This window comes from Opisthocomus hoazin, chromosome 7, assembly GCF_030867145.1.
Source record: "Opisthocomus hoazin isolate bOpiHoa1 chromosome 7, bOpiHoa1.hap1, whole genome shotgun sequence".
NCBI classification, from domain to species: Eukaryota; Metazoa; Chordata; class Aves; order Opisthocomiformes; family Opisthocomidae; genus Opisthocomus; species Opisthocomus hoazin.
The window spans coordinates 35,481,703-35,505,749 of record NC_134420.1 but is presented as its reverse complement, the minus strand read 5'-3'; the positions used below and the strand labels follow the sequence as shown (position 1 = coordinate 35,505,749).

The following is a 24,047-nucleotide window of genomic DNA, read 5'->3' as shown; positions in this document are numbered from 1 at the left end:
TGTTTTCAGTGTGTTTGTTTTGCTGCTATGGGAGCAAAAAATCAGCACTGCGTTGGGCTGTGAAAATAAACGGGGTTTTTGCAGCGTGCTGGGCTTCCGGCTCTGCTCCTCCAGCGGAGAGCTCTGGGCCCGTGCGTGGGCAGGAGGCATTGCCCCTCCGCCACTCTCCCAGCTTGGGCGCAAGGCAGCGGGGCTGTCCTCCACATTTGGCGGGCTTCATTTCTTTGAGGCGTTTTGCGAACACCTGTGACACACTCCAGAGCTGCCTGACAAGGGTTTCCCTGCTGCAGCACGTTGCACGTTGCAGAGGTGCTGCTGGGCAGCGGGAGACTGAGCACAAGGGGAACTGAACAGCCTTGTGCTTTTCTGAGTGATCTGCATCTGTTTGAGAAATGCTGCGTAAATCTCACCTGTGACTGACCAGTGATTAAAAACAGGCCAGAACAAGGTCGAGTTTCTGTGCTGAAAATGCCACTGGGTGAGTGTTCAGACCTGCCTCTCCGGGTCGGGGGCATCCCATCCAAGTGGACATAGCGGCTCTGCTTCACATGTCGATGAAACTTGTGCTTTACAAATCCGAATCATTCAAATAAATCCAGCTTCATCCATACTGCACAGTGCAAAAAGAAGAATGAGAGAAAAGATAACAAAATAATCCACTTGGGACAAAATTGTGTTTTAATGTGATTTTGGTGGAAACCAGCTTCGCTGGCTTTGATTTCCATGGAAACTAGTACAGCAAGGCTGCTCACCACTGCCTGCGGTGGGGCTGAGCCTGGCAGTAACGACAGTCGTGCTGCGCTGGGTGACGAGCTGGCCGGTTACTAGAGGGATGCTCAAATTTGCGAGCATGAACTGAACAAAAGGGGGTCACTGACCCAAAAAGCTGCCCATGGGTCCCTCCGCACCTCCCGATCTGTCTTGACTTCCTTTTCCCAAGGGCTCTTCTCCCTGCATTTTGTGGTCAGAGCCCAGGCCTGCTTTGCCTTCTCCCCGGCTTGGTCTCAGCTGATGTGTGGCTCCCAGTGTCGCCTTCTCCGCAGCAGCCTGACCTGCCCATAAGTGTGGTGACTGCTGCCTCTTAGGGCAGTCGTGAGCTCTCACAGGCTTCACCTCAGCGCTGGAGATCCCTCTGCACCTTGCACCCTGGCATGTCAGGTCGCTGTCCTGTGGGGCTGCCACTGTTACTTAGTTCTAACCTGCTGCTGTCTGTTACTGGCTTCCCTTTGGCAACAGAGTGACCAGAACCGGCCCTGCAGTGCAGCTGTGTTTTGGAAGTGACCACAGAGAAGTGGGGCAGCTGCATACAAAGTAGAGAAAACATCTTATTTGAAGAGGTCTCTGTGAATTAGGGCTACGAGGATGGTGAGGGGACTGGAGCATCTCTCCTACGAGGAGAGGCTGAGGGAGCTGGGCTTGTTCAGCCTGAAGAAGAGAAGGCTGAGAGGGGACCTTATAAATGCTTATAAATATCTGAAGGGTGGGTGTCAGGAGGGTGGGGCCAGACTCTTTTCAGTGGTGCCCAGCGACAGGACAAGGGGCAATGGGCACAAACTGAACCACAGGAAGTTCCGTCTGACCATGAGGAAGAACTTCTTCCCTCTGAGGGTGACGGAGCCCTGGAACAGGCTGCCCAGGGAGGTGATGGAGTCTCCTTCTCTGGAGATATTCAAGACCCGCCTGGACAAGGTCCTGTGCAGCCTGCTGTAGGTGACCCTGCTTTGGCAGGAGGGTTGGACCAGATGACCCACAGAAGTCCCTTCCAACCCCTACCATTCTGTGATTCTGTGATTCTGTGAATTTCTCTACCCACCAAAACACCTTGTTCCCCAGACCTCCCAACACATAATGAGGGCAAACCAGAAATCGTGTCAATGCTGGTATATTTTGAAGGCAATGGTTTGAATTTTGCCCTTGCTAAAAGGAAGCAATGTTGTTCCCAGTGTTCTGGCAAGCAGAACAGCGGTGGAAGGGGGAGTATTGAAACAGGTATAAGGGCACTCAGATACGGCCATAGTTTCCAGAGTAGAGAAAATGGGAAGATGGCTTGGAAGTGCCTTTGAGCCTAATCAGTAGTAGAGCACCAGGGTGAAGAAGAAAGGGGTTTGAAAGGAACAGGAGTTTTCTTGTGATAGCTAGGGGTGTTTCTAGGACACGAAGACTGTGGGTCGGTCCCTGAGGACAATGTAGACCTGTCTCTTGTTTCAAATCCCTGCTGCCCCCATTCTGTGTCAGGGGACAGCTTGGCCTGTGCCGGGCAGCTGGTGGGACTTGGAAAAACGGGGCTCACGCTGTGGCTTTTAAGGCTGGCTCCCACCAGAGGGACGTTACGCAGCTGGCAGCAGGGCTGCACTGGTACGAGGGTGTCTGTGTCTCAGGCTGCAGCAGAAAGTGGGGCACCAGGGTGAGCGGAGGCTGATGTCCCAGCCCAGATGTTGGACCCAGTTGCACCCCACCTGCTTCTCTCCTTAGGTCTCTCCGAAACATGTCTCCTGAGCCTTGTTTCTCAGGATCTCAGTGAGAATCAGACAGTCCAAGGCTGGCCAAGCCTGAACGAGAAGATCTTTTCCACTCATCATCCCAGTGGTTCCTTCTCTTTTAAAATAAACACAAGAGCCACCAGTGCTACAGCTGGAAATTCAGTGGAGAACACATAACGCGGACAGTGAATTCTGAGCTTTGCCTCATCTTACCAAGGGACAGAGCAAAAAGGATGAGTTCTGCTGTCAGCCATGATTCTCAGTGACTGCAGACTGGTCACATCAGCTCCCAGTACTCCCTTCCCTTCTCTGAACTGGGAACGGTTCCATCTGGCTGCCACATGAAGTGAACTTTATTTCAGCCACCTTAGAAAAGCACTTTCTGCATGGCAAAGAGGAAATGTTTTTGTTAGTGATGTTTCCTAATCATTCTTCTCCTGCCAGTTGTTTCTTTGTTGAGTTTTCTCTTTGCTGGATCGATCCCACGCAGTGTCGCATGAGAAAGGCAAACCCCTGCTCAGACACCGGCTCAGGGTGGGCTGCACAAGCTGCCTGAGCTGCCGCGCTGACGCTGGGGCAGCTGGCCCGGGCTGATGCCCTTGCTCTGCTGACCGAGGGCAGCGACTGCCCTGCAGCTGGTGTGGGCACCCATGCATCCTGCTTTGCCTGCCCAGCCGGGCAGGAAGACAAGGGTGAAATTCTTGCGCTATTGAGTCTCTGTGTGTTTTGCCATCATCTTCACTTACATCTGCTTTTAGAATCATAGAACCACAGAATCATAGGTTGGAAAAGACCTCTAAGATCATGAAGTCCAACCATCCGCCCAACACCACCGTGCCTACTAAACCATTTCCTGAAGTGCCACAGCTGCACGTTTTTTAAACACCTCCAGGGATGGGGACTCAACCACCTCCCTGGGCAGCCTGTTCCAATGTCTGACCAATGTCTTTTCTCCTGTCTGGTTTTAAAACACTTTATGGGTGAGGAGACAGAACAAGGAAACATTTTTCTTAGCAGAAATTGATGGTGGGCTTTCTCCTCGCTGCTGCATTTCTCCTCTTTTTGCAGGGCTGTGGGGGGGTGTTAGTCATTAGTGTGTACACTTATCAGATTTGGGAAACACTCATTCTAAACCATTGTTCCTGCTTGGATTAAATTTCTGATCGTGCGTTTCGATACTGTTGGCTTTAAGAAATGCAAGTGGCTGGAAGAGCGCCGCTGGTCAGCAGCTGCTGGCTTTGTGGCAGCTGCAGCAGTGGAGAGCTGGTCCAAGGCAGGTGAGACTGAGGGCTGGGGGCGAGCTCGGTTATTAGCCTGCTTGGTTTTTCTTCAGCAACAGGCACAGGCAAACCAGTAATATAACATTTAAATCTCAAAATGGCTACAAGGAACGAGAGAAATACAGGTAATGCTTGCAGTGGGTCTGCCTTTTTTACTGGCACTGCTCAGGGGATGCCCTGTACAGATCCTACCTCTGTGTCCAGCATCGCCAGTCCTCCCCTGTGAAACACCCTACCCAGCTCAGGTTGTTCATCTGCCATACTGCTCAATACACTGATACTTCTCCGTGTTAAATTCAGCTTAATGACAGCTACAGTGTAGACGAAGTCTTGACTATGTGGGCTTTATAATATCATCTGGACTGCCTCTGCTGCTGAGCATACTGCAGAGCAGGAAGCACGTAAATGGTGTTTCCGCAACTCAGGCATGGAGGGACCTCTCTGAGGCAGAAGTTGTTTTTTCTAGGTAATTTTTCAGGTTTTTGAGAAAAAGTAGCGAATTGTAGCAGAGACTTAATTCCAAATTCCTGGATTTGCTCAGCCTGGTGTACTGGGCTTGCAGGCTGCTTTGTCCTTTGGGCCAGCCCTGGAGAGTTTTAAACCATCCTGTAGGCCAGGCTTACGGGCACAGGCCAGCACAGTGCAGCCTGGCTGCGGGCTGAGATACCCAGCTGCTGTGGGACAGTGTGGTCCCTCGCTCAGCAATTGCTCTTCCCTCCTGCCGCATCTGGGATTTTCACCGGAGCCTTTACCTCCAAGAGGTGTGTTTTTTTTAGTCTAAATCACTCAGCCTGTGAGAGCTGATGGTGCTGCAGCCATAAATATCTGTTGATGAAAACAGGCATTAAAAATGCAACAGACGTAGCTAAGTCTAAAAGCATACCAAAGGGTCTCATGCTTGGGGTTAAATTACAGAGCATGAATGTTCAGGCTGGTTCTTCTGTGGCTCCTCGCAAGGCTTCAGTGTAGCACATTTCGTCTTTTGTGTTTTAACTCTCGAAAGTGCTATTGTGCGAGGTTTGTTGTGTGCGTTTTTTTAGCGAGAGGTTACACGTTATAGTGCTGTTGACAAAGACAACCAAATGATGTCAAAGTCCTTCTAATTATCCCGAGCTGAAGTGTAACCTCTGCTTTCTGTCTGAGTAGAAAGCAATGTTCAAAGAGACCCACTTAATACCGGAGCATTTTTCAAGGCAATCAGCTGCTCCAAGCTCTTTTCCCCCTAAAGCAATCTAAATGCTAAATAGATCTTTAAAATAATTACCCTATCCAAGAAGAGGAGCCATTTTCCCCTGCAAACACCTGATGCTCATTACCAACATTTAACCTGTCACCCATCACCGCTGTTTACTCTAAACTTTTTTGGCAGGAGTTTGTCAGGTGTCTGCGAGTGCTGAGCCTTTGCTGAAGCCTGAGGGACTCTTCTTCTGTATGAATTCTCTGTCCTGAGGGACCGGGGGCCTGGATTTCTGCGAAACTCTTCCCTCTCTGCTCCCTCCCAGCTTAATTTTGATCTTAGTGAAAATTAACAGTGTCAGTGAGTGACATCAGCCTGGCACCTGACTAAACGGGTCACCAAGTCGGAGAAGAGCTTAGCACTGAGTTCATGAGGGGCAGAGTGGTAGAAAAGCTGGATTTAATGCATTTTGCAGCTCCTCTTTCCCGGGTCAGATCAGGACACAGCTGGGTCACTGGTGGCTGCTTGCAGCATCCAAGAGCCCGTGGCAGGACCAGCAGCTGCCAGCACGGACACAGCCCCTTTGCCCAGGAGCATTTTTAGCACACACTGAGCTGTGAACAGGAGGTGTCTGCTCGCTGCACCTCGTATGGCTGTCAGGAATCACTCCCGCTCTTGTACCAGTGCAATATATTAAAAAAAGGAACAGGCCCTCTGGGAAACTGGAGTTGCTCAAGCTGGAGCCGTTCTTAGCTCTGCATGCTGAAGCTGCTCTACTTTACGCCTCACATGATAATAAAGCCTAATTTGGGCAAAGGATGTATGATTCTAGCCTAGTGGTTCAAGAGCTTTCCATCTCTGGAGCAAGGCCTGGAGCCTGAGATTGCTTCAGGAATTACTTCGCGTTTTTATTCTGTTACTGTTTAATCTCAAGTTCATAACAGCCTTTGGAGCAGTGCCTGGAATGCAGGACCTTCCTGCCATGCAAATGCCCCAGCTGCTGCCAGAAAGCTGTGACTACTTTCCCTCCAGTGCAGGTCACCCTTAGATCGTCCACACCAAGGATTTCAAAAGACCCTTACCATAAGGTGTTCAGTGTCTTGCCCTCTAATCCTTCCTGCCAGCCCCAGACAAGCCTATGCACCTTGGTGAAATGGAGAGAGCAGTGACTGTTCTTTTATTTTTGTGTTTATTCACAGTGGTTGTGCTCTGAGAAGGCTTACCAAATCAAGGGAAATGGGGGAACACCTTGTTTATCTGTTCTTTTAGCACTTACTCACAGAGGTGGCCTCACAACCCTGAGCCTAAAGCTCTTCTGGGTAGGTGTTGAAGTAGATCCTGAATTGTGAAGACTGAGATGTACATGTATGAGGTGAATCCAGCTTTGGACAACAGCTGAATAGAGGCTTTTTGGGTTCCAGTATGAGATCTGATGATTTAAATCCCACCTACACCCTTTGGATCTGGGCTTTTGGACACCATACATCATCCATGGTACGGCCTGAAAAAAATTCTGAAATCATCTGTCTTTGAGCCCTATATTCTGGCTAGGATGTCATGTGTTCCTCTTAAATCACACTTCCCAAAAGTCTTGTTCAAATGTCTTGTTTGGGTAATGTGTGCTTCATTACCACAGGGGTTCTTTATACTGCAAACACGGCTGAAAGTCTGGAGTTAGTGGAGTTCATGGGACCCTTTCACGGGTGTGCTGTGCATGGTGATGCTGTCAAGTCTGGCCTCTGTGAACCCAGAGCCTCCAGACATCATTGTTCATTAGTAAACCAGATTACAAAATCTCAAGGGTTTTTTTTGGTGTTGCTCAGAGGAGAAGCAAGCGCTGCTGTAGAAATTTCCTCTGAATTAGACGGTAATAAAACCTGACCCAGAGGACTGTGAGCATGTGTGAGAAGGGTTATCTGGGGGCTCTCCCTCATACCCCAGGGCCCCCACCTGCTGATCTGTTCAAGCATGTCTTAATCTGACCATAATCCTAGCAAGCTAATGAAAGGGAACTGGCAGGAAGGGCTCAGTACCTGCTGTAGGGATGAGTGACCAAGCAGATCGTGAAAGAGGCGAAAGGTTTTAAGGGGATCAATAGTCTGTGTGCTCTCGTTTCTAATTGGGCTTTATTGCAGGGCTCTGATTCATGTAGTTCATTAAATGGACTCAGATGGAGTTTCTGTAACTGACTTTATACTCCTAGGGCATAGGATCAAAATAGCAGCAGCAAGCAATTGCCAAAGTCCCTAGAACTCATCTGGTGAAGTAATTGCAAGAGTGCTGAAGCATTAGACTTCAAAGAAACATGGATGTGGTTAAATCAGTATGATTAATTGCATTTAAGTTTACAAAAAAAGTTATATCTGCCATGTTAAGAGTCACTTTAAAAAACACTTGGTGGCGTGAAGCAGAGATTTCAACTAATTTGTAGCTCCACTTGCATTCTGGGGTGTTTTCTGGGTCTTCAGGAAGCTCAGGAGTAAACAGCTCCTGAACAGTAACTACATCAGCTGGAGTGACGTCATCTCCAGTCCTCTCATTCTCATCATAGCATGCTCAAAACACCAAACTAGTGGAAACAATGAGGAAAATACACAATGGAGAAAAATGCTGCCTATTACAACTCCTTGTCTACCTTTGGTGTGTGCAGACACTTTCATCTACACTGCAAAATGTCTGTGGAAAACATTAGTCAAGTGAAAAAAAAAACCCAATGCCTCCAAAACCTCAACATAAACTGTTTAAGTGTATTTGGTGAGATAAAAGTGCTGCCTAGTCCATCAACCTGTTTCTGTCAGTGACCAAAAGCGAGTGTCTGGGGGGAAAATGTAAGAAGAGGGCAATGGCGTGGTGCTGCTCTGCCAAAGCACTCTTGGGGCCCTCAGTAACTTCCGATGCACTGACATCCTGAGCCAGGGACGGCATCCTTGCATGCACCAACCATTGAATAGATTTCTCTTTATGGGGCTTGTCTAAGTAAGTAGGAAGAGGGATGTATTTCAATTCTTAGAGGATCTTCTGCATTAACTAATTAGCACTACTTATTGCTAGTTAGGGTGAGTGTCAGTGTTTGGTGGAAGGCAGGGCAAGAGATATCAGTTAGGTCAATGCATGTGTGAAGAAGGGAAAGGGGGAATTGGATGAAGGTGCTCAACATGAAGCTGGCTCAGCTGGTGCTGGGCTGACACCTGCATTTCACATAACCCGAGGGGCTAGAGGAGAGCCTGAGCAAGCCACACAAATATTTTTTTCCATCTGAATTACGTGCCAAGCGCCTTTGAGGCTGGGCCTCCACTCTCCCTGCAACTAGACTTAAGTAATGTCTAACTTCTAATGACAGCATGCCTGAAGGTAGTCATGAATTTTCTACACAAACAGTTTAAATGGGGCACTCGGGCTTATGGAGCTTAAAATGTTTTATTTGAGGTGTCTTGTAGGGCAGGAGGGGGTTGATAAAAATTCTACTGGCTGCTGTTCCTCCACAGGAGGAACCTGGGACTCCAAATGAGATGCTGAGTCTTCCCGTAGGTAGGGAAGATTGGGGTTACGGAGTAAGACAGACAGCAGCCTGCGTGCCAAGCGGAGAGCCGTATCGGTTATGCAATGTGCTAACAAGATGATTAGTCCATTAATTATGAGATGGAGGGAAGCACCTGTTTTTTCTTGGGATTTTCAGAAGTGAAATACTTCCTGGAGCTATGGCTGACCTGATTTGGGTGCCTTTCTGCTGAGAAACAGAGCAATGCAGTTTTGTGGTTAATGTAGGCCCCGTTCTGCTTGTTTCAGACAGGATTTGAGTCCTCCAGAATATCCCAGGTGAGTGCCTTCATTAAGATCAACTGTTTGGTTAGCCTTATGTGTCTCTTTCTCAAGTTTTCTAGCTGAAGTTGTTTCTTTTTGTATGAATAATGAGTGCTTTTACTTGGAGAGGACAGAAGAAAGGGATAGAGGGTGCACTAAGTGATCACTGAACAATTAAGTCTGTTGTAAACACGAAAACAACACATGCAATTCTAGTAGGTGTTAAATGATTTGTTCTTGATTAAGACTAAGGAGGTATCATTACCACAGTATGAAAGATTGGTAAACCTCATTTAGAGCTGCAGGTGCCCAGAATGATAACTATGTTCAATCGAAGACAAACTTAGGAAAAGCTGCAGAGAACTGCCAGGATGAGCAGGAGACAAAGCAACTTGTTGTATGAGAAGGAACTACCAATTCAAAGTCACTAATTTAGCAAAATTGAGATGAGGAATGATGGTTTTCCTGGGAGACGAGGGGAGAAGTACTTGGAGAAGGAAGGAAGATAAAAAATGCTACTAGCACAAAGTGGACAGAAATTGAAATTAAACTCCCTTGGCCCAGAATCTAGAAGGGTACTAATGAGCTGAGAAGTGTGTTCAGCATGACAAACCAGGCAAGAAAACTTGCATTGGTTTGGTATGGGCTAAACTTCTGGACATGATGGGGATGCAGAAGAAACAATTCTGTATTTGATAAATGTACCTCTTTAAAGAGAAGACTTGAATGCTGACGCTGCTTGCTACACTCTGGTTACATCTCTGTGCTATAGTGGAATAGATGTACAAGCTAAGAATTCCCCCAGAGATCAAGTTAATGTATCGAGAGAGAAGACATTACACCCCCCCCCCCATTTCCTTCCTGCTCAGAACCTGAGAGTAGGCATAGCTAAAAATGAAATGTGCAGCAAGATTTTTTTTGTAGTCCTAGTAGCATTGACTTTCCTCTTCCTCCCACAAAAACATTACTGGGTTACTGCATTAAGATGCTTTTGCCTCCCGATGAGCTTAGCGGGGGTATTGGGGTGGAGGCACGGGCATGGGTACGATTGCTTGTCTCTGCATGGTCACACATGGCCTGTTCCTTACCTTCCCCTGGCATTTTGCAATGTCCTGGAGCTTTCCCTATCAGTACCTCACAGATTTCTGAGGCCTTTTTTCTCTTCTACAGATTTTTTTTTTTTAAATTTGTTGAGGGCTGGAAAGGCTTGCGGGGTGTGCGAGTGTGAGGGGTGCGAGTGGGGGCTTGCACCTGGGTGGCAGGTCTGACGAGCCCTCAGGCCTGAAGCTCTACAACAAGGTGTTATTCTCGGTGTCCCATATGAATCTTCATTCAAAGGGAATATCAGAACAAGACCTGATCCGACTGTTCCGCACCCTGTCTTGTCACTGGGAATTTGCTGTACTTTCTGTAGCCCAGTGAATACTCCTGTTGTGTCACACCATCCCACGCAGGAGTACTTGAGAGTCTGCCATCTGCAGCACTGCCCTAGGAGGCCTGGGGAATGCCAAGTTCAAATGCCTGCATGAAACTGGTCAGAATAGGGATTCAAAGCTTAGGTTTCCCATTTTTCATTATACGGGATGTTCCAGTAGCGAGCCCAGTAGAATGATGGCTGATTTCGGTTGGAAGAAAGCTCCAGAAGTCACCTAGTCAAATCCCGCTCAGCACAGGTCTCACCAGGCCAGGTGGTTCCGTGCTGTGCCCAGTCAGGTCTTGCACAACCCCAGGGATGGACATTCCCCGGCCTCTCAGAGCAATGGGTTTGTGTGAAACCCAAGCCCCAAGGTAACTGTGAAGGCAATAGTTTAAATTTAGGAGCCTGTTCCCTGCAGTCAACAGAGCAATGCAGAAGCTGTCCCAACAGGCATTAAGATACACCAGATGGAAGTCCCGGTGCGTTAGGGATCAGGGCCACATTAAGTGTCATATTCAGCCAGTAGCAGAGTCCAGAAACATGGCCTCTAAGTACACAGCCCATTTTTTTCTCTGCTCCAGCTCTTGTTGACTTACATGGCACCAAGGCAAGGCATGCAGCAGCTCCACAGCAGCTGCATGTATGTCACCGACAGCTGGTGCGAAGGTGACTGCGTAGTACTGGTCTTAGTTGGAAGGACTGTGGAGATACTGCAGGGCTTGCAGCAGCAGATCGACAAGGCTGTGTACAAAACTAACGACAAAACCCCTGTTAATGCTCCACCAGGGATGGCACTGAGCTGGGACATGCAGTGTGCAGGTTCTACTTGTGTGTCATATGCGAACTCAGCACAAATAGTAGAAATAAAACCTACAAATCGGAGCTGTGCCCAGACCTCACCCAGATGAACTGTTCAAACAGGCATAGTTCACGCTACAGTAATGAGAAAACTAATTGCTAGAATACGATGTTTCCCTGTAACAAATCCAGATGGGGCTTACTTTAATTTCAGTCCTTCTCGGACATAGTGAGGGTGAAGCATTTATTAATGGGTCAGAACAGAGAGCTCCTTGTACCGTGCAAAACCAAACATCTCCATTCAGTGCGTTTCAGTGGTGAATTCATTCCCCGGCTGTTTCCGTGAATAGTACGTTCTATTCTGCCAACGCTGAGTAACATTACAGGAGACAAGACGCTCAGTGTAGAGAACCTCCAGAGAATTGACTAATATGGCAGCTCTGTAAAACATTTTCTATTTCAACAGATTTACTCTTGCAGTTTACGTACAGCTAGTACAAGTTATGTAGCATTTCATCTTGAGACAAGCACTGAAGCCGGCACTCCCAGATGTCGAGGGAAGGTGGCTACCCAAGGCGAGTGGCCCCCATGCTCAGTGAGGCTGAGAATCTCAGACTCGGTTATGTGCCTTGGCCACACCCCTCTCCTGCTGGAGAACTGCTGAATTCTGCTCCCTGGCCCTGCAAATACCTCCCCCGCCCCCAGCCTATCATAATGGTAAGACAGAGAATTTATAACTTATTTGTTTTAATGCTCTTCAGGGTCTAGCAGACACTTAACAGTGTTACAGCAGTTGAAAAAACGGGAGCCTGAAATTACTTTGTGCTTGTAATCCACCTTTCCTTGGTTTTTCACTGTTTATTTGCTTTCTTGATGGATTGAGTTTCCAACATGACTGAGTTTCAGTACAATCGGGCTGTTACTCAGTGGGAATTGCACATGTACATCACCACGTATGTACTCTGGAGCAAAGTAGCTGGAGCGTTCCGCTCCTCCCTCTGAGAGCCAGTCATCTGTGGAGTTCATTGTGGAGTTCAGGATCCTGCGTGGAGGAAGCAGGATGATAAGCAGGATCAAAACCTTGGACCTCAAGAAGGCTAACTTTGGCCTCTTCAAGGAGCTACTGGGAGGAATCCCATGGGCCAGGGCTCTTGAAGGCACGGGGGTCCAAGAGTGGTGGTCACTGTTTAAATGTCATTTCCTCTATGCTCAGGAGCAGTGCATCCCCCTGAGAAAGAAATCGAGCAAAGGAGGCAGGAGACCTGCATGGTTGAACAAGGAGCTTCTAGCGGAGCTCAGGTGAAAGAAAAAGGTCCATGGAATATGGAAAGAGGGGCAGGCCACTTGGGAAGAGTACAGAAATGTGGTGAGAGCATGCAGGGATGCAACGAGGAAGGCCAAAGCCCACCTGGAATTGAAGCTGGCAAGGGATGTCAAAAACAACAAGAAGGGCTTCTTCAACTACATCAGCAGCAAAAGGAAGGCTAGGGACAATGTGGGGCCGCTGCTGAATGAGGCGGGTGTCCTGGTGACGGAGGATGCGGAGAAGGCAGAGCTACTGAATGCCTTCTTTGCTTCAGTCTTCAGTGCCAAGGCAGGCACTCAGGAATCCCAGGTCCCGGAGGTAAGAGAAGAAGCCTACAGAGAGGATGACCTTCCCTTGGTCGAGGAGGACTGTGTGAGGGATCGCTTAAGCAATCTGAATGCCCACAAATCCATGGGCCCCGATGGAATGCACCCACGAGTGCTGAGGGAGGTGGCGGATGTCATTGCTGAGCCACTCTCCATCATCTTTGAAAGGTCCTGGAGGACAGGAGAGGTGCCCGAGGACTGGAGAAAGGCCATTGTCACTCCAGCCTTCAAAGAGGGCAAGAAGGAGGACCCAGGGAACTACAGGCCGGTCAGCCTCACCTCCGTCCCGGGAAAGGTGATGGAGCAGCTTATCCTGGAGGTCATCATCAAGCAAGTGAAGGAAAAGGTTATCGGGATTAGTCAGCATGGATTCACCCCTACCATTCTGTGATCTCTGGAAGCACCCTCGCTTCCTGTGCATCACCAACAGCATGCTGCTTGGCACCTGCTCATGAGATCACAACCAGCAGATCCGCAACTTCCTTCTCTCTTTCCTAATGCAAGTGAAAAATCAGGTGGTTCTTCCAGCCTCAGAAATATGACGAGTGGTGAAGTCTCCTCTTACCGTAAAAAGGTTTTTCTAAAGCGCGTATATTAGTTACTAACAAAGATAACAAGGTGGTCTGGGCTACTGCTTAGTCTTTTTCCCCACTGTACGTCACAGTGGTGTTCAGCAGAACGGGCTGATGTAACGACGGGGATCCTACTTTTCCTGCTGTGCTTGTGATGTATTGTGACGGATGTCATGCTTTCAGTCTATTTTAGAAGAACATGACAAGTTCTTCAACTGCCCAGCTTATTTCACCCTCAAAGCAGGACTACAAACCCAATTTTGCTTTTCACAATCCAGTTCAGCGTATGAAGGAGGCTGCGGAGTGGCATTCATGCAAGAGAGTGATCCTGTTACTGCTGTGACGTCAAACCCAACTCGGGTTCTGATCCTAGTGGGGTTACATCAGACCCAGGTCCTCGAGCTGACTGCAAGATTTTGGCCTGTACCAACACTGCGACTTGTACCTATCCTCTGTATCCAGACAATCTGCCACAAACAGAGCACACGTGCGGTGACAGATTGTTGTCTGACATCCTGTCTGTAATCATGCAATTTGTTCATGGCTTTACTTGCAAACCGCTGCTGACAAACCTCACTCTTTAAGTACCTGAACTCAGGCAGATGTTTGGTATCTCTTAGTAGAATGCTGTCTTGCGCCTCGAAGGACAGGTATGACTGGAGAAAGCCCTAAACACACTGCTCTCCCTTACTGGAAAGGTGCCAAGAAGAAAATGGGAGAGCAATTCTTCACCTGGCCTGCTAGAGCAGACTATGTTACGCGAGTGCCAGCAGAACATCTCCTAGCACGTTGTAGCTTCCAAACGCTCAGAACTCTATTTACTGCACATCTGCAGGAAGCTATTAGATGGAGACAGCTTTCCAGATTCTTCTTGCTAACCAGTTGCGTATGAGGTAGACACTGCAGCACTTCCTTCCTTCACGTGTATTCAGTAAGCTGCTCAGTTAGGCAACAAACCTGTTTTCATGAGTAGTTAACAAAGTGCAAGGCAACTCTAAAGGCGTATGGGGAACAGCAGCTCAAGAACTACGCAATGGAGAGTTTTAACCAGTAGCTTATTTGGGGGGGTGGGTGGGGAGAAGACTTGTAGTTGGGTGACCAAGGGGAAAAAAGAGATGATGCCCAGGTCCCTTCTCTTAAAGTGGTCCACAGGCAGTATGTATGCATCAGCAGAAGGCCAAGTCCGGCTTGAACTTAAAGCTTGTTTACCTTCTACTTCCCTAAAAATATACCTTCACAAAGTCTCTTTCATCCTTTTCATAAAGGAGAAACATTTATTACTGCCTGCTTTAAAGCACCTTCTTCCCATTTTCCGCTCTAATACAGCAAATGAGAAATTCATGTTTTGTATGTGTTTACTGGTCTTAGTCTGCACAGTTACTATGCTAGAACCAAAACCAAGAAATATTTTTTTTTTTTGTATTAGCCCAAACGTTAGGTTATTCTTGAAGGAAGAGCTGTGTGATGTTGCAAGTTCCTGATTAGTATAGATTTAGCATGCTCTTGGCACTCTTCACAGTAAGAGCCCACATGACTGGTTTTCCTTAAATTGAAAACAAGCTCACAGAATGAGGAAAACATTAAATCTTTTTTTTTTTTTTTTAATGTGAGAGTGGATGTTTATTTGCCTTCATTTTTAAAACCGCAAAATTGCATCCTACTTAGCACCTCAAATGATCCACCATGAGAATACTGGAATTTTTACCAAAGAAATTGTAAACATTTACCAGAAGTCAACCTCAAATAAAGGAATGAACATGTTATTTTTGATACTTGCTACACAGGAGGACAAGCTATACATGCTGTTTAAATAACACTGTTTATATTAAACTTGAATGTTGCTACACGGGGCAACAGGGAATTTTTAAAGTTTTACTTGCTGTGTCAACCTGCATTTGAATATAAAACTTTATCCATACAGAAGTATTCACAGATGTAAGTAACCAAAAGTGGATTAACACACTTCTGACCTACTATGTTTAGAATATCACTATTTATTATAAAGGAAGCATTTTTTCATGTTAACAGATTGAATTGATTCCTGGTCACTACAACTGTAGAGCTGGCAGGTCTGATCTCCAATCTGTATTTGTGTTGGAGAAAGTTTAACATCCTCTCCCAATATTTTTTTGGTTTAATGTGCCCTCCAATCCAAACTTTTTCAGTACAGCAAAATTAGAAAGACGTCAGCGTTCAAGATATCCAGGGGCAGACAGAATGTTACAGTGTGTGCAAGCAGTTAAGTCCTTACATTTTGTAAAGGGAAAATGCAGTTTGGGGCAGATTCCCATCAAAAAAATTTGCTTTGCCTATTTCCTCATCAGGCGAAGGTTGGAAGCGGACTAATTCCAGGGGGTCTGTGATGCGATACGTTCAGCCTGCTCTGACCCATCACCTATCCCAGAGCAGATAGATACACTTCCCTGAATATAAATGCCTGGTAGAAAGATCAAGTCTAAAGTGCAAGAGGGTTGCTGTGTTTCCCAAAGATCGCCAGGACAGACAGTAACGAAGACTAGGCCAGAGAGGTTAACCTGGCAGGCCAGAACTTGAGCCGCTCTGTAATACAGCGAACAACTGTTGGTTCATCCACGCAACCTTCCAAGCCCTGTTCTCTGGCAAATGGGCAAGAAAGATTTAAATTGTTGTTTGGCAAAAAACCACAAAATTCAGCACTCAAGTTTAACTAAAGGGTAGTTTTTTATTCCCCATTAAGACAGTCTCAAGGACATAACTAAATGTTGGAAACCCCACAGAAGGGCACATACAGTGAATGTGGTGAAGTACAATGTGAACAGCCCTGGGGGTTCAAACAAGGTAGGAGCATTAACTAACCAGAGGAAAAAACCAAATTAAAACTCTGCTGAAGATGTTGCACTTTCTTCTCCATTTACACTGGGAAAAAAAGTAAAATCCAACAAAATCCTTGCATCTCTAACAATACATTCAGTCCTGGCTAAAGAGTTTAACAAGATGGCAACAGGATGACTATAATACAAAACGTTCACTACTACACTCTGTACACACCTGTTGTCCAAGCCCTCCCCCAAACCTGTGTGACGGTGGTGCCCCCATTATTTGCTTGCTTGCTGGGCCTGCCTGCGGAGGAGGACGTAGATCTTCTCCTTTATCCAGTCTTTATTGTATGGTTGGTATGTCTGAGTATCAGCACGGTAACTAGAGAGAAAAAAAGAATTAATGTAACATCAGTCTGTCCTGTAGTACGTCCACCAGAAGAGCTTCACAAACAATTAAGTGTCCTCCAGCGTATGAGGCAGAAAGTTGTGTACAGAACACAGGTAATAGCAGAAGTAGATAGGAACTGCCACTTATCAAAGAGATTTCCCCTGTTCCCTAAAAACCAGTTACCCAGCAGATCATAAGAACCTGAAATAAAACTAGATGCTGCAAGGACTACTGAGTGACTGGATCAGTGTGTTCACATTTTAATTCATGAATGTAATTACTCAGGGGAGACGACAAATGGAGCACCTTAGTATTCTGAAGCTCAGAATGAAGAATAGTTCCACCAAGAAACAATCTAATTTGTCTTAATGAGCCAAACACTTCTTTGACAGTACTTCAAGCAAGTGCTCATGTGAGTTTTCAAGTGTTCCACTTCTGTTTGGAATTTTTAGAAAATGAACAAAAGCTCAATTTTCCAGGAGCAAAGGTAGACTCACAGATGGATGGCAAAGGATTCTTGCCAGTTGGCAGTGATGGCAAGCTCACATCTAACAAACAAGGATGCTTCATAAAAAGCAAACAGAAAACAAGAACCCACAGACACGTTTTCTTCACTACTCAGAGACAGCTGATAGAACTAGTCCGCTAGCAAGATTTCTTGCTAGGGCCAGAGAACTCAGTTACTCAAGACACTGTTGAATTGAAGCAGAATTAGACTGAAAAACAAAAGCAAATTGTGTGGTTATTGGTGTAGATTCACGCCCCCCTTTCCCCCCTTAGTTATTAAAGTTGAGTAAATTTTTCTGATACAGATGGTACTTTCAGGGAATGCTTCAAGAACTACCAAAGTCCCAGTCAGTCTTTAAATCTTGGTACACTTATTTCTAATCAGAGTGACATGGTAATTGGTAAGAAGCTAAGTACAAATCCAGAGTTAACTCCATCCAGAATAATTTATAGTTCTTACCTAAGGAAAACCCCCTAAGCATATTATATGTAAGAAAGCCTTGTTGTTTAAAACCCAGCATGACTGGTTCAAGGCCACAAAAGAGTTTCACTATATATTGATATAGTAGTAGTTAACAGTAGTTCCAGTGCAGTATAAGAAATGTTAGTTTCAGGGAAAATTACTAATTTCTGTCCCCGCCCCAATCCATTCATAACCTTGCACTGCGAGACCAGACAGCAAGTTCTTTAGGAATCTCCATGAACACGAGACATGTCTGCTACACTACAGGCTACGTGTGCCATCTGGTGGAAAACAGTCAGCTGAAGTACAATTTGGCACAACACTGAGTTTACAAGCCTAATTAAGAAAGGCACAAGACTGTACCAGAAAACAGTCGCTACCTCCTAAAGCAAGCAGCTAGCTTCAGCCTGGGAGATAAGGTATAACAAAGTGTGTCTCAAACTGCATCAGCCCAGCACTACGACAGCTGAAGATCAAATGTGGCAGAATGTCTAGGAACAAGGTAACTCTGCAGAAAATGTAATCCTGTTTTACTTATTCTACTGAAAACTTTGGTAAATGGCATTTATAATAAGTCACTATCAGTAACATAGATTCTGTGTGTACATCAGAATGCAAAGCAAAGCAATCTGATGCTCATTTTTTTCAAAAATAGTTTATTTTAAACTGGAATTAACTGGCAAAGGTTGTTCACTGTGCAACTGCACAAGTGCTTTCACAGGGATTTCAGACAGAGCAGTACAGCTGCAGGAATGTCCACACCACGTACTCAACAGCTTAAAAAGATTTCTGGAGTTTTGAGCTTAGAAAGCCAAATACTCTGTCTTTTGTTATCTGAATGAGATACGTATCCTTATTCCTACAGAATTTCTGCAAAGTTGATACCACTGTCATCTGTTAACTTTAAATTTATAGCATAGAAAATAGTCATGATCTGGACTAAGTGATTTAGTTACAATGTTAAGTTGTGTTCTGAACAGTGAAATTTAACACTTGATTTCACAGTGCAGTCAGAATGGAAGCACACAAGACCACCTTTGCTCGCCCACAACTTCCAACACACAGATGAGAACTGGAAATGTATTCACAAGAACACTTCAACAATTAGCTAGGGCTCTCTGGAGGGCTGATCTGTTCCTCAGTCACTTCATTAGGATTTTACAGAAACTTCCATCTTGCTGTGTCTTGATTAAAATAAACAGTCGGCTGCAATGCACTTCTAAAGACTTCTACCACACCACTAGTACAGCCCTCAGCAGAATAAAATTCCACGATCATTCTGCCTCCCTGAGAATCAGACCAACCGCACAAAGGCAGATACAGTCCAAATTTAAACAGATTTTAGCATTAATAAAACGCGCAGCTGTATTAAACTGCTGGACTTCAGTATCTGAAATGCCGGGAGCTTCAATGTGACTAAAATCCAAGTGGAACCATCAGTTTCTAAGCTTTCTTTAGAAATACTTTATTCCGATCCAGTTAACTGGAGTGGGCAACATGGCATGCCAGCTGCTATACTGCTGTCCTACTAGCACAGCTGTTGCAAAAAAGGCCAGAACCTTGCCAGATCTCACATAAAAAATGTCAGAGTTTACACAGAAGACTTCTGATGTCTCTAAGTCACCGAAGTGGACTTGTACAACTGCACTTACACGAGACAGCTGAGGTCTGCCAAGTCATCAATGAAGTCAAACAATTGGCTGATATCATATGTAATGGACGGACTGTTGGGATTCATTCTCTTCAGATGCTCTTCATACATTTTACAGACTCCTACAGAGAAACAAGGTTAACAATGCAACATTAAAAAACCAACACCTGTATCTGCTGAAACTTCTTCAGATATTGCACCACAGATACCAGGAAAGTTTAGAGATGACCACCATGGAAACAGAGACAGAAACTTCTTACTCAGATTTTGCAGAGTTGAAATGCTTTTGTTCTAGCTATTTGCATTGAAACATAATACTATAAAATCAGGTAAGATGCATGAAAAGAAGCATTATCATCATCTGGAGGAAAAAGTCTTAGTTCTATCAAAGATGGAACTTTCCATGCAGTAAGCTCCAATGGAAACCTGAAATTCCTTCTAATAATTTTAAGATGGCAATTGCAACGCATATTCCCACTGTACAACCACCTGAGAAAGAGAATAACTAATGACAAATAAAGCTACTCAAATCTCTGAGGTAAGAGTAACAGCACAAACCTGTATATGAATTTAATTTTATTTAAGCTAGCCTATAAATAATTCAGATACATTTGAGAAGAATATAATATTAAAGTGAGCATGGAGGCTGTACATGGTCTTTATTATGCTTTTGTTTGCTTTGCAAAACTTCCTGGAATTAGAATTTTTAATGCTAAGTGAACTTCCACATTTAAATCATACAGCTGTGGTATTTCAAGCTTCTTTCCAAGCTTACTACGTGTCTTTTAGAGTCACGCAGGATTTTTTCTCTGGCACACATGCCATGAGGCTGCAAATTATGTATCAATTGCAACATACTTTTATTTTATATAGTATTTCCAGGAGCTATCTTTCCTTTACATGGCTACCACAAAAATTAGTGAGACAGGCTCCGATCCTGCAATGAAATGCATTCAGGCAAGACTGCTGCACGGCCCCACCAAGAATATTGCCTGCTCTCATGAGCTGAATGTGGTTCAATCTAGTTAAATCCAAAAGAGACATTTAATATAAAAAGAAAGTTTTAGAAACGAAGAATAGATTTTCTTAGTCTGCTAAAACATTCGTAAACTAAAAGCATGAGATACCTTTGCATTACTTTGTGAATTACCTTGGGAAAACGTGAACAGCAACTTATTTTCTTACTAAGTTTGGGAGTATGTTAAAAATGGGGTATCAACAACAGTTTTTATCTACCATGTCTGCACCCACCTTCCATGCACTCATTCACCGATTCATAATCAGCGTATGTTCTGCCTTCTGGCCTCTTGGTAGGCTGGACAAGTAGAATTGTGTGAGACTAAAAAACAAAACAAACACAAAGAAAACAGGTTACTTGCACAATCTGAATTATTTTTTTTGTTTGAATTAAGCTGTTTATCTGAATGAAGCACTAAAAAGAAGCATAATATTAAAACACTGAGCCAGCAATCAAGGACACAGACATTTTCCAAATACTACTTACTGTTCATATGAGCTGTGTTAATAATTTTTTGTTTCCAATTAGTCCTATCAATCCTTACAGAAGTTTAAAATGTGTAAAATCACCAGTAAAGCAGCTATTGTGTTGAAAAAAACCCCCCCACAGAAACAGTAGTTTCTATTTAAACAGGAGAGCAAAGCAATAAAGTCAATGTATAAAAGCTATGCCATTAGTGCATTTACTTATCTTATTCCAAATGCAAGCTGTTAGTATGATTTCAAATACTCCAATTACAGAGTAAGGAGGGAGTACAACTTAACTGCCAGCCCCCCCTTAGAGATTTTACCACAATAGCTATTCTGAGTTACTCGCACTGATTTTTCACCCTTCAGTGAGCCTACTGAAGCACCAATCATGGCACAGATAACTGTTCCAAATGTCAAAGTCTGTATGCTCGTTCTTCTGCAGGAAAGACTTAGATGATTGTACAGTCTGTGGCTTGCATTATTTCTGTAATATTCTTCACTTGGCTACAGCAAGTTATTTGAGCAAACAACAAGCAAGACTCTTGAAGTGTACACAACCTGTGATCTAATTAACAGGTTATACAGCACAGAAAGTTTGCAAGCACACTACCAAACACCATTTCCAGTGCTGATAATTGGATCCAACACTTTCAGTGCTAATATATGAGGCGAGCACACAACATGTAATATTCAGAGGCAACTGCAGAGTAAGACACAGTGGAAACAAACACCAAAGCACAATATTGGTCTTCAATTGATCAGCTGCTGTTAAAAATTCTGACCCATGCTTTGGACATATCAGTGAAGATACCAGTTCAGTGTTCAAATGCAGTGACAGAAAAGAAAAATGGCAAATATTAGGATTTAAAGGGAACGTGTAAGAAAAGAGTACAAATTTTTATACCATGACTGATAGTGTTCCCTTACCTGGAATACAGTTTTCAGCTCTTTAAAATCTGTCTCAAATAACATGGTAGAAGGAGATTCAGACAAGCCCAGAAAACAGCTTACACAGAGAAGCAGAACCAGCGAGACTTTTCCCAATCAGAAATGGAAAAAGAGAGGAATTCAGAGCTACACACTGAAACAAAAATTGTACAAAGGAGACTAGAACATCTAAATCCACTTCCATGTGTGCCAGAGGACGCCAGATTTGAAATTAATTTCCCAAGGGAGGGCTGCTTTCTGGCTGTTCCTATGTGCATTGTGCTTGAACAGGCCTGTCTCACCAGGGAGTCCAAGTGACTCTGCCAAACTTTATTATAAAGTACTTTTTCCAGCACTGTCATTTTTATTTGCTGGTCACTGATGACAAGGCTTGGTTCCAGGACTTGCAATTCTGATTTCCTGGGAGCATTTGACCAAGGATCCCTTATTAACAACAATGGATGAGGTGCATCAGCCAGTTCAGTCCGTGTGTTCTAAAACAAGCTGTGTTACTTTACCATCCGAATGCCTTGCAAGCTACTCTTCCGGTGTCTAACTACATACACGTATTTGTCTCTTTCAACTAAACTCAGTATTAAAAAAGTTTGGTCTATCTGACAAAACCTAAGGGAGCATAGATAAAATCGCACTGACTACGAGTTACAGAACTGTATCATAATTGAGCGAATTCTGTATTCAGTCTCCCAGAATCTTGCTGAGGAATCATTTTAGGCTTTCTGACCTATAAACACCCAGGCTATTCCTCTCATTCTTTGAGTCTTAAATGAATGAATATATTCTGAAATTATCCCAATAATCAGATTGTAGAGAAAATATCAGTGAGCCAGACACGTAAGCCAGTTCTGAAAGCAGAACTTTGAGGCAGAAATTACTTGGGCTTCTGACTTTCGACTGTTTATCACTTCAAACACTTTAAAATACCCATATCAGATACCGGCCTGGAATTTATTGAAATTAATGGCATTGAGAACATCTGTATTGTGGAGCTGATGCATTACATCTCAAGTGCTTCCTCAGGAACTTCCCATTATTTTACCTTAACAGGAAAAAAAAAATCGTGCTATTTGACAAAGTTGCTCCTCCTCTCCTACTACAGAGTGCAAAAATGTGGTGAGTTCAGAAGCCTGAGAAAAGTTTTCTCCAACTATTACCTGCCCTACTGAATATATGCTCCGGTGACTGCACAAAAATCAGTGTGATTAGCAACTATTATGTTTTCCTACAGGTATAAATCTTACCATTAGGAAAAAGAAAACCAAAATAAAGGAAGCCACAATAACCTTCATGTGTTAGGATCAGGTTTTCTGCAAAAGTCTAATACAGATTCGTATTATTCTGATGCATATGTCCATTGGGTTTTTTTGCATTTTCATTAAAAGCACAGTAGTACTGGCTGCTGTTAAGCAGGACACTGAACGAGATAGTGCATCGTTTACATTACACTAATTCTGAGCTTCTAGAGAGCACTTCAGAAAGCGCTCCAATTACTGAAGATGCCACCCTGTAAAATGGTGCAGGCAGCGCTGACAGCCAGGCCAGCAGGACTTAGGAGCTAGGCAGCATCCACCCAAAGAGGCTCCCACCAACTTCAGAGTCTATTCAACAACAAAGTAAAAAATAAAAGGAAGATTAGCATTGTAAGGATAAGATGTGCAGCAATGTAAATACAAGTAGTATACTGCACAGACCTAAAGGCCTTTGAGTCACTCCCGCTTAAACCAGAAGTGGTTTAAGTGTCGCCTTTTACTTCGGACAACAGGGACGGGGCTGGCAGCTGCTCACCCCAGCAGCCGCTAACTGCTTCCGAGCAGGCGCCGGGCAGACGCAGAACTCCGCTGCAAACCCAGAAGCAGCTGTGCTTCCACCGCAGGGCAACGACTCGCACATTCCAATGTATCAGACGACCGGCGGCCCGCCGCGCGTTACCGAGCCGTGCAAGCGGGCCCCCGCCAGCGCAAGCTGCCGCCCTTCCCTGCTCCGGGCACCGCGGGGCGAGCGGCGGGGACAGGCGCGGCTTCGCGTCAGGCAGAGCGGCCACCCAAGGCGGGGGGACCCGCGGAGCCAGCGCTTGGGAGGAGGGGCGGCGCGCCCCGGGAAGGGGTCGCAGCTCCCGGGCAAGGCCGCTCCTCGCCGGAAGCCTCCCCCCTCCCCGCACGCCGCGGGGCTTCGTGCCCGGGAGGCCCAGCCGCGGAGGGGGGGGGGGGGGGGGGGGGGGGGGACGAGACTGCGCGGGGCCGCTGCCCGGCCAGCACGTGCTGCCACCCGCCCGGGCCCGCCGCGGCCTTCACGGCCTTCCCCGCCACCCGCCGCGCCTTCCCGCCCGCGGCCGCCCCCTACCCCGGCGGCGGGAGAGCAGCCGGCCCCGGGCCCCCCGCGGCCCCGGCCTCCCCCGGGCGGCCGCGGGGAGCGCGGAGGAGGCGCCGGGCCCGCCCCGCCACGCGCCCCGCTCACCATCACGGCTCCCGCTCCTCAGCACCGCCGCGGATCAGAGGCGCGCGACGATCCCCCACAACCCCCCGCGCCCGCCGGAAGCGCTGCGCTAACGGCCGGCCGTGGGGCTCGCGGCGCCAGGGAGCCGCTCGCGCACGCGCGCAAGGCCCAGGCCGGCGCGCGGCGCCACACGGCGCGGCGCGGAGGACGCCGGGAG

At 45.9% G+C, this 24,047-nt stretch overlaps 1 protein-coding gene across 2 annotated transcripts; it reads right to left on the bottom strand.

Moving 5' to 3' along the window:
* Window positions 1-15,833: 15,833 nt before the first annotated feature.
* Window positions 15,834-23,979, bottom strand: ERH (ERH mRNA splicing and mitosis factor). Of its 2 annotated transcripts, none has more exons than XM_075426276.1 (4): window positions 23,852-23,979; window positions 20,216-20,303; window positions 18,966-19,086; window positions 15,834-16,334 (listed from the first exon to the last, which is right to left on the bottom strand). In XM_075426276.1, the coding sequence occupies exons 1-4, from the start codon at window positions 23,852-23,854 to the stop codon at window positions 16,232-16,234; spliced, it is 315 nt and encodes a 104-aa protein (XP_075282391.1). In that variant the 5' UTR covers window positions 23,855-23,979; the 3' UTR covers window positions 15,834-16,231. The 2 variants fall into 2 exon arrangements, with proteins under 2 accessions (XP_075282391.1, XP_075282390.1); XM_075426275.1 differs by lacking the exon at window positions 23,852-23,979 and adding an exon at window positions 21,380-21,454.
* Between the last annotated feature and the right edge of the window lie 68 nt (window positions 23,980-24,047).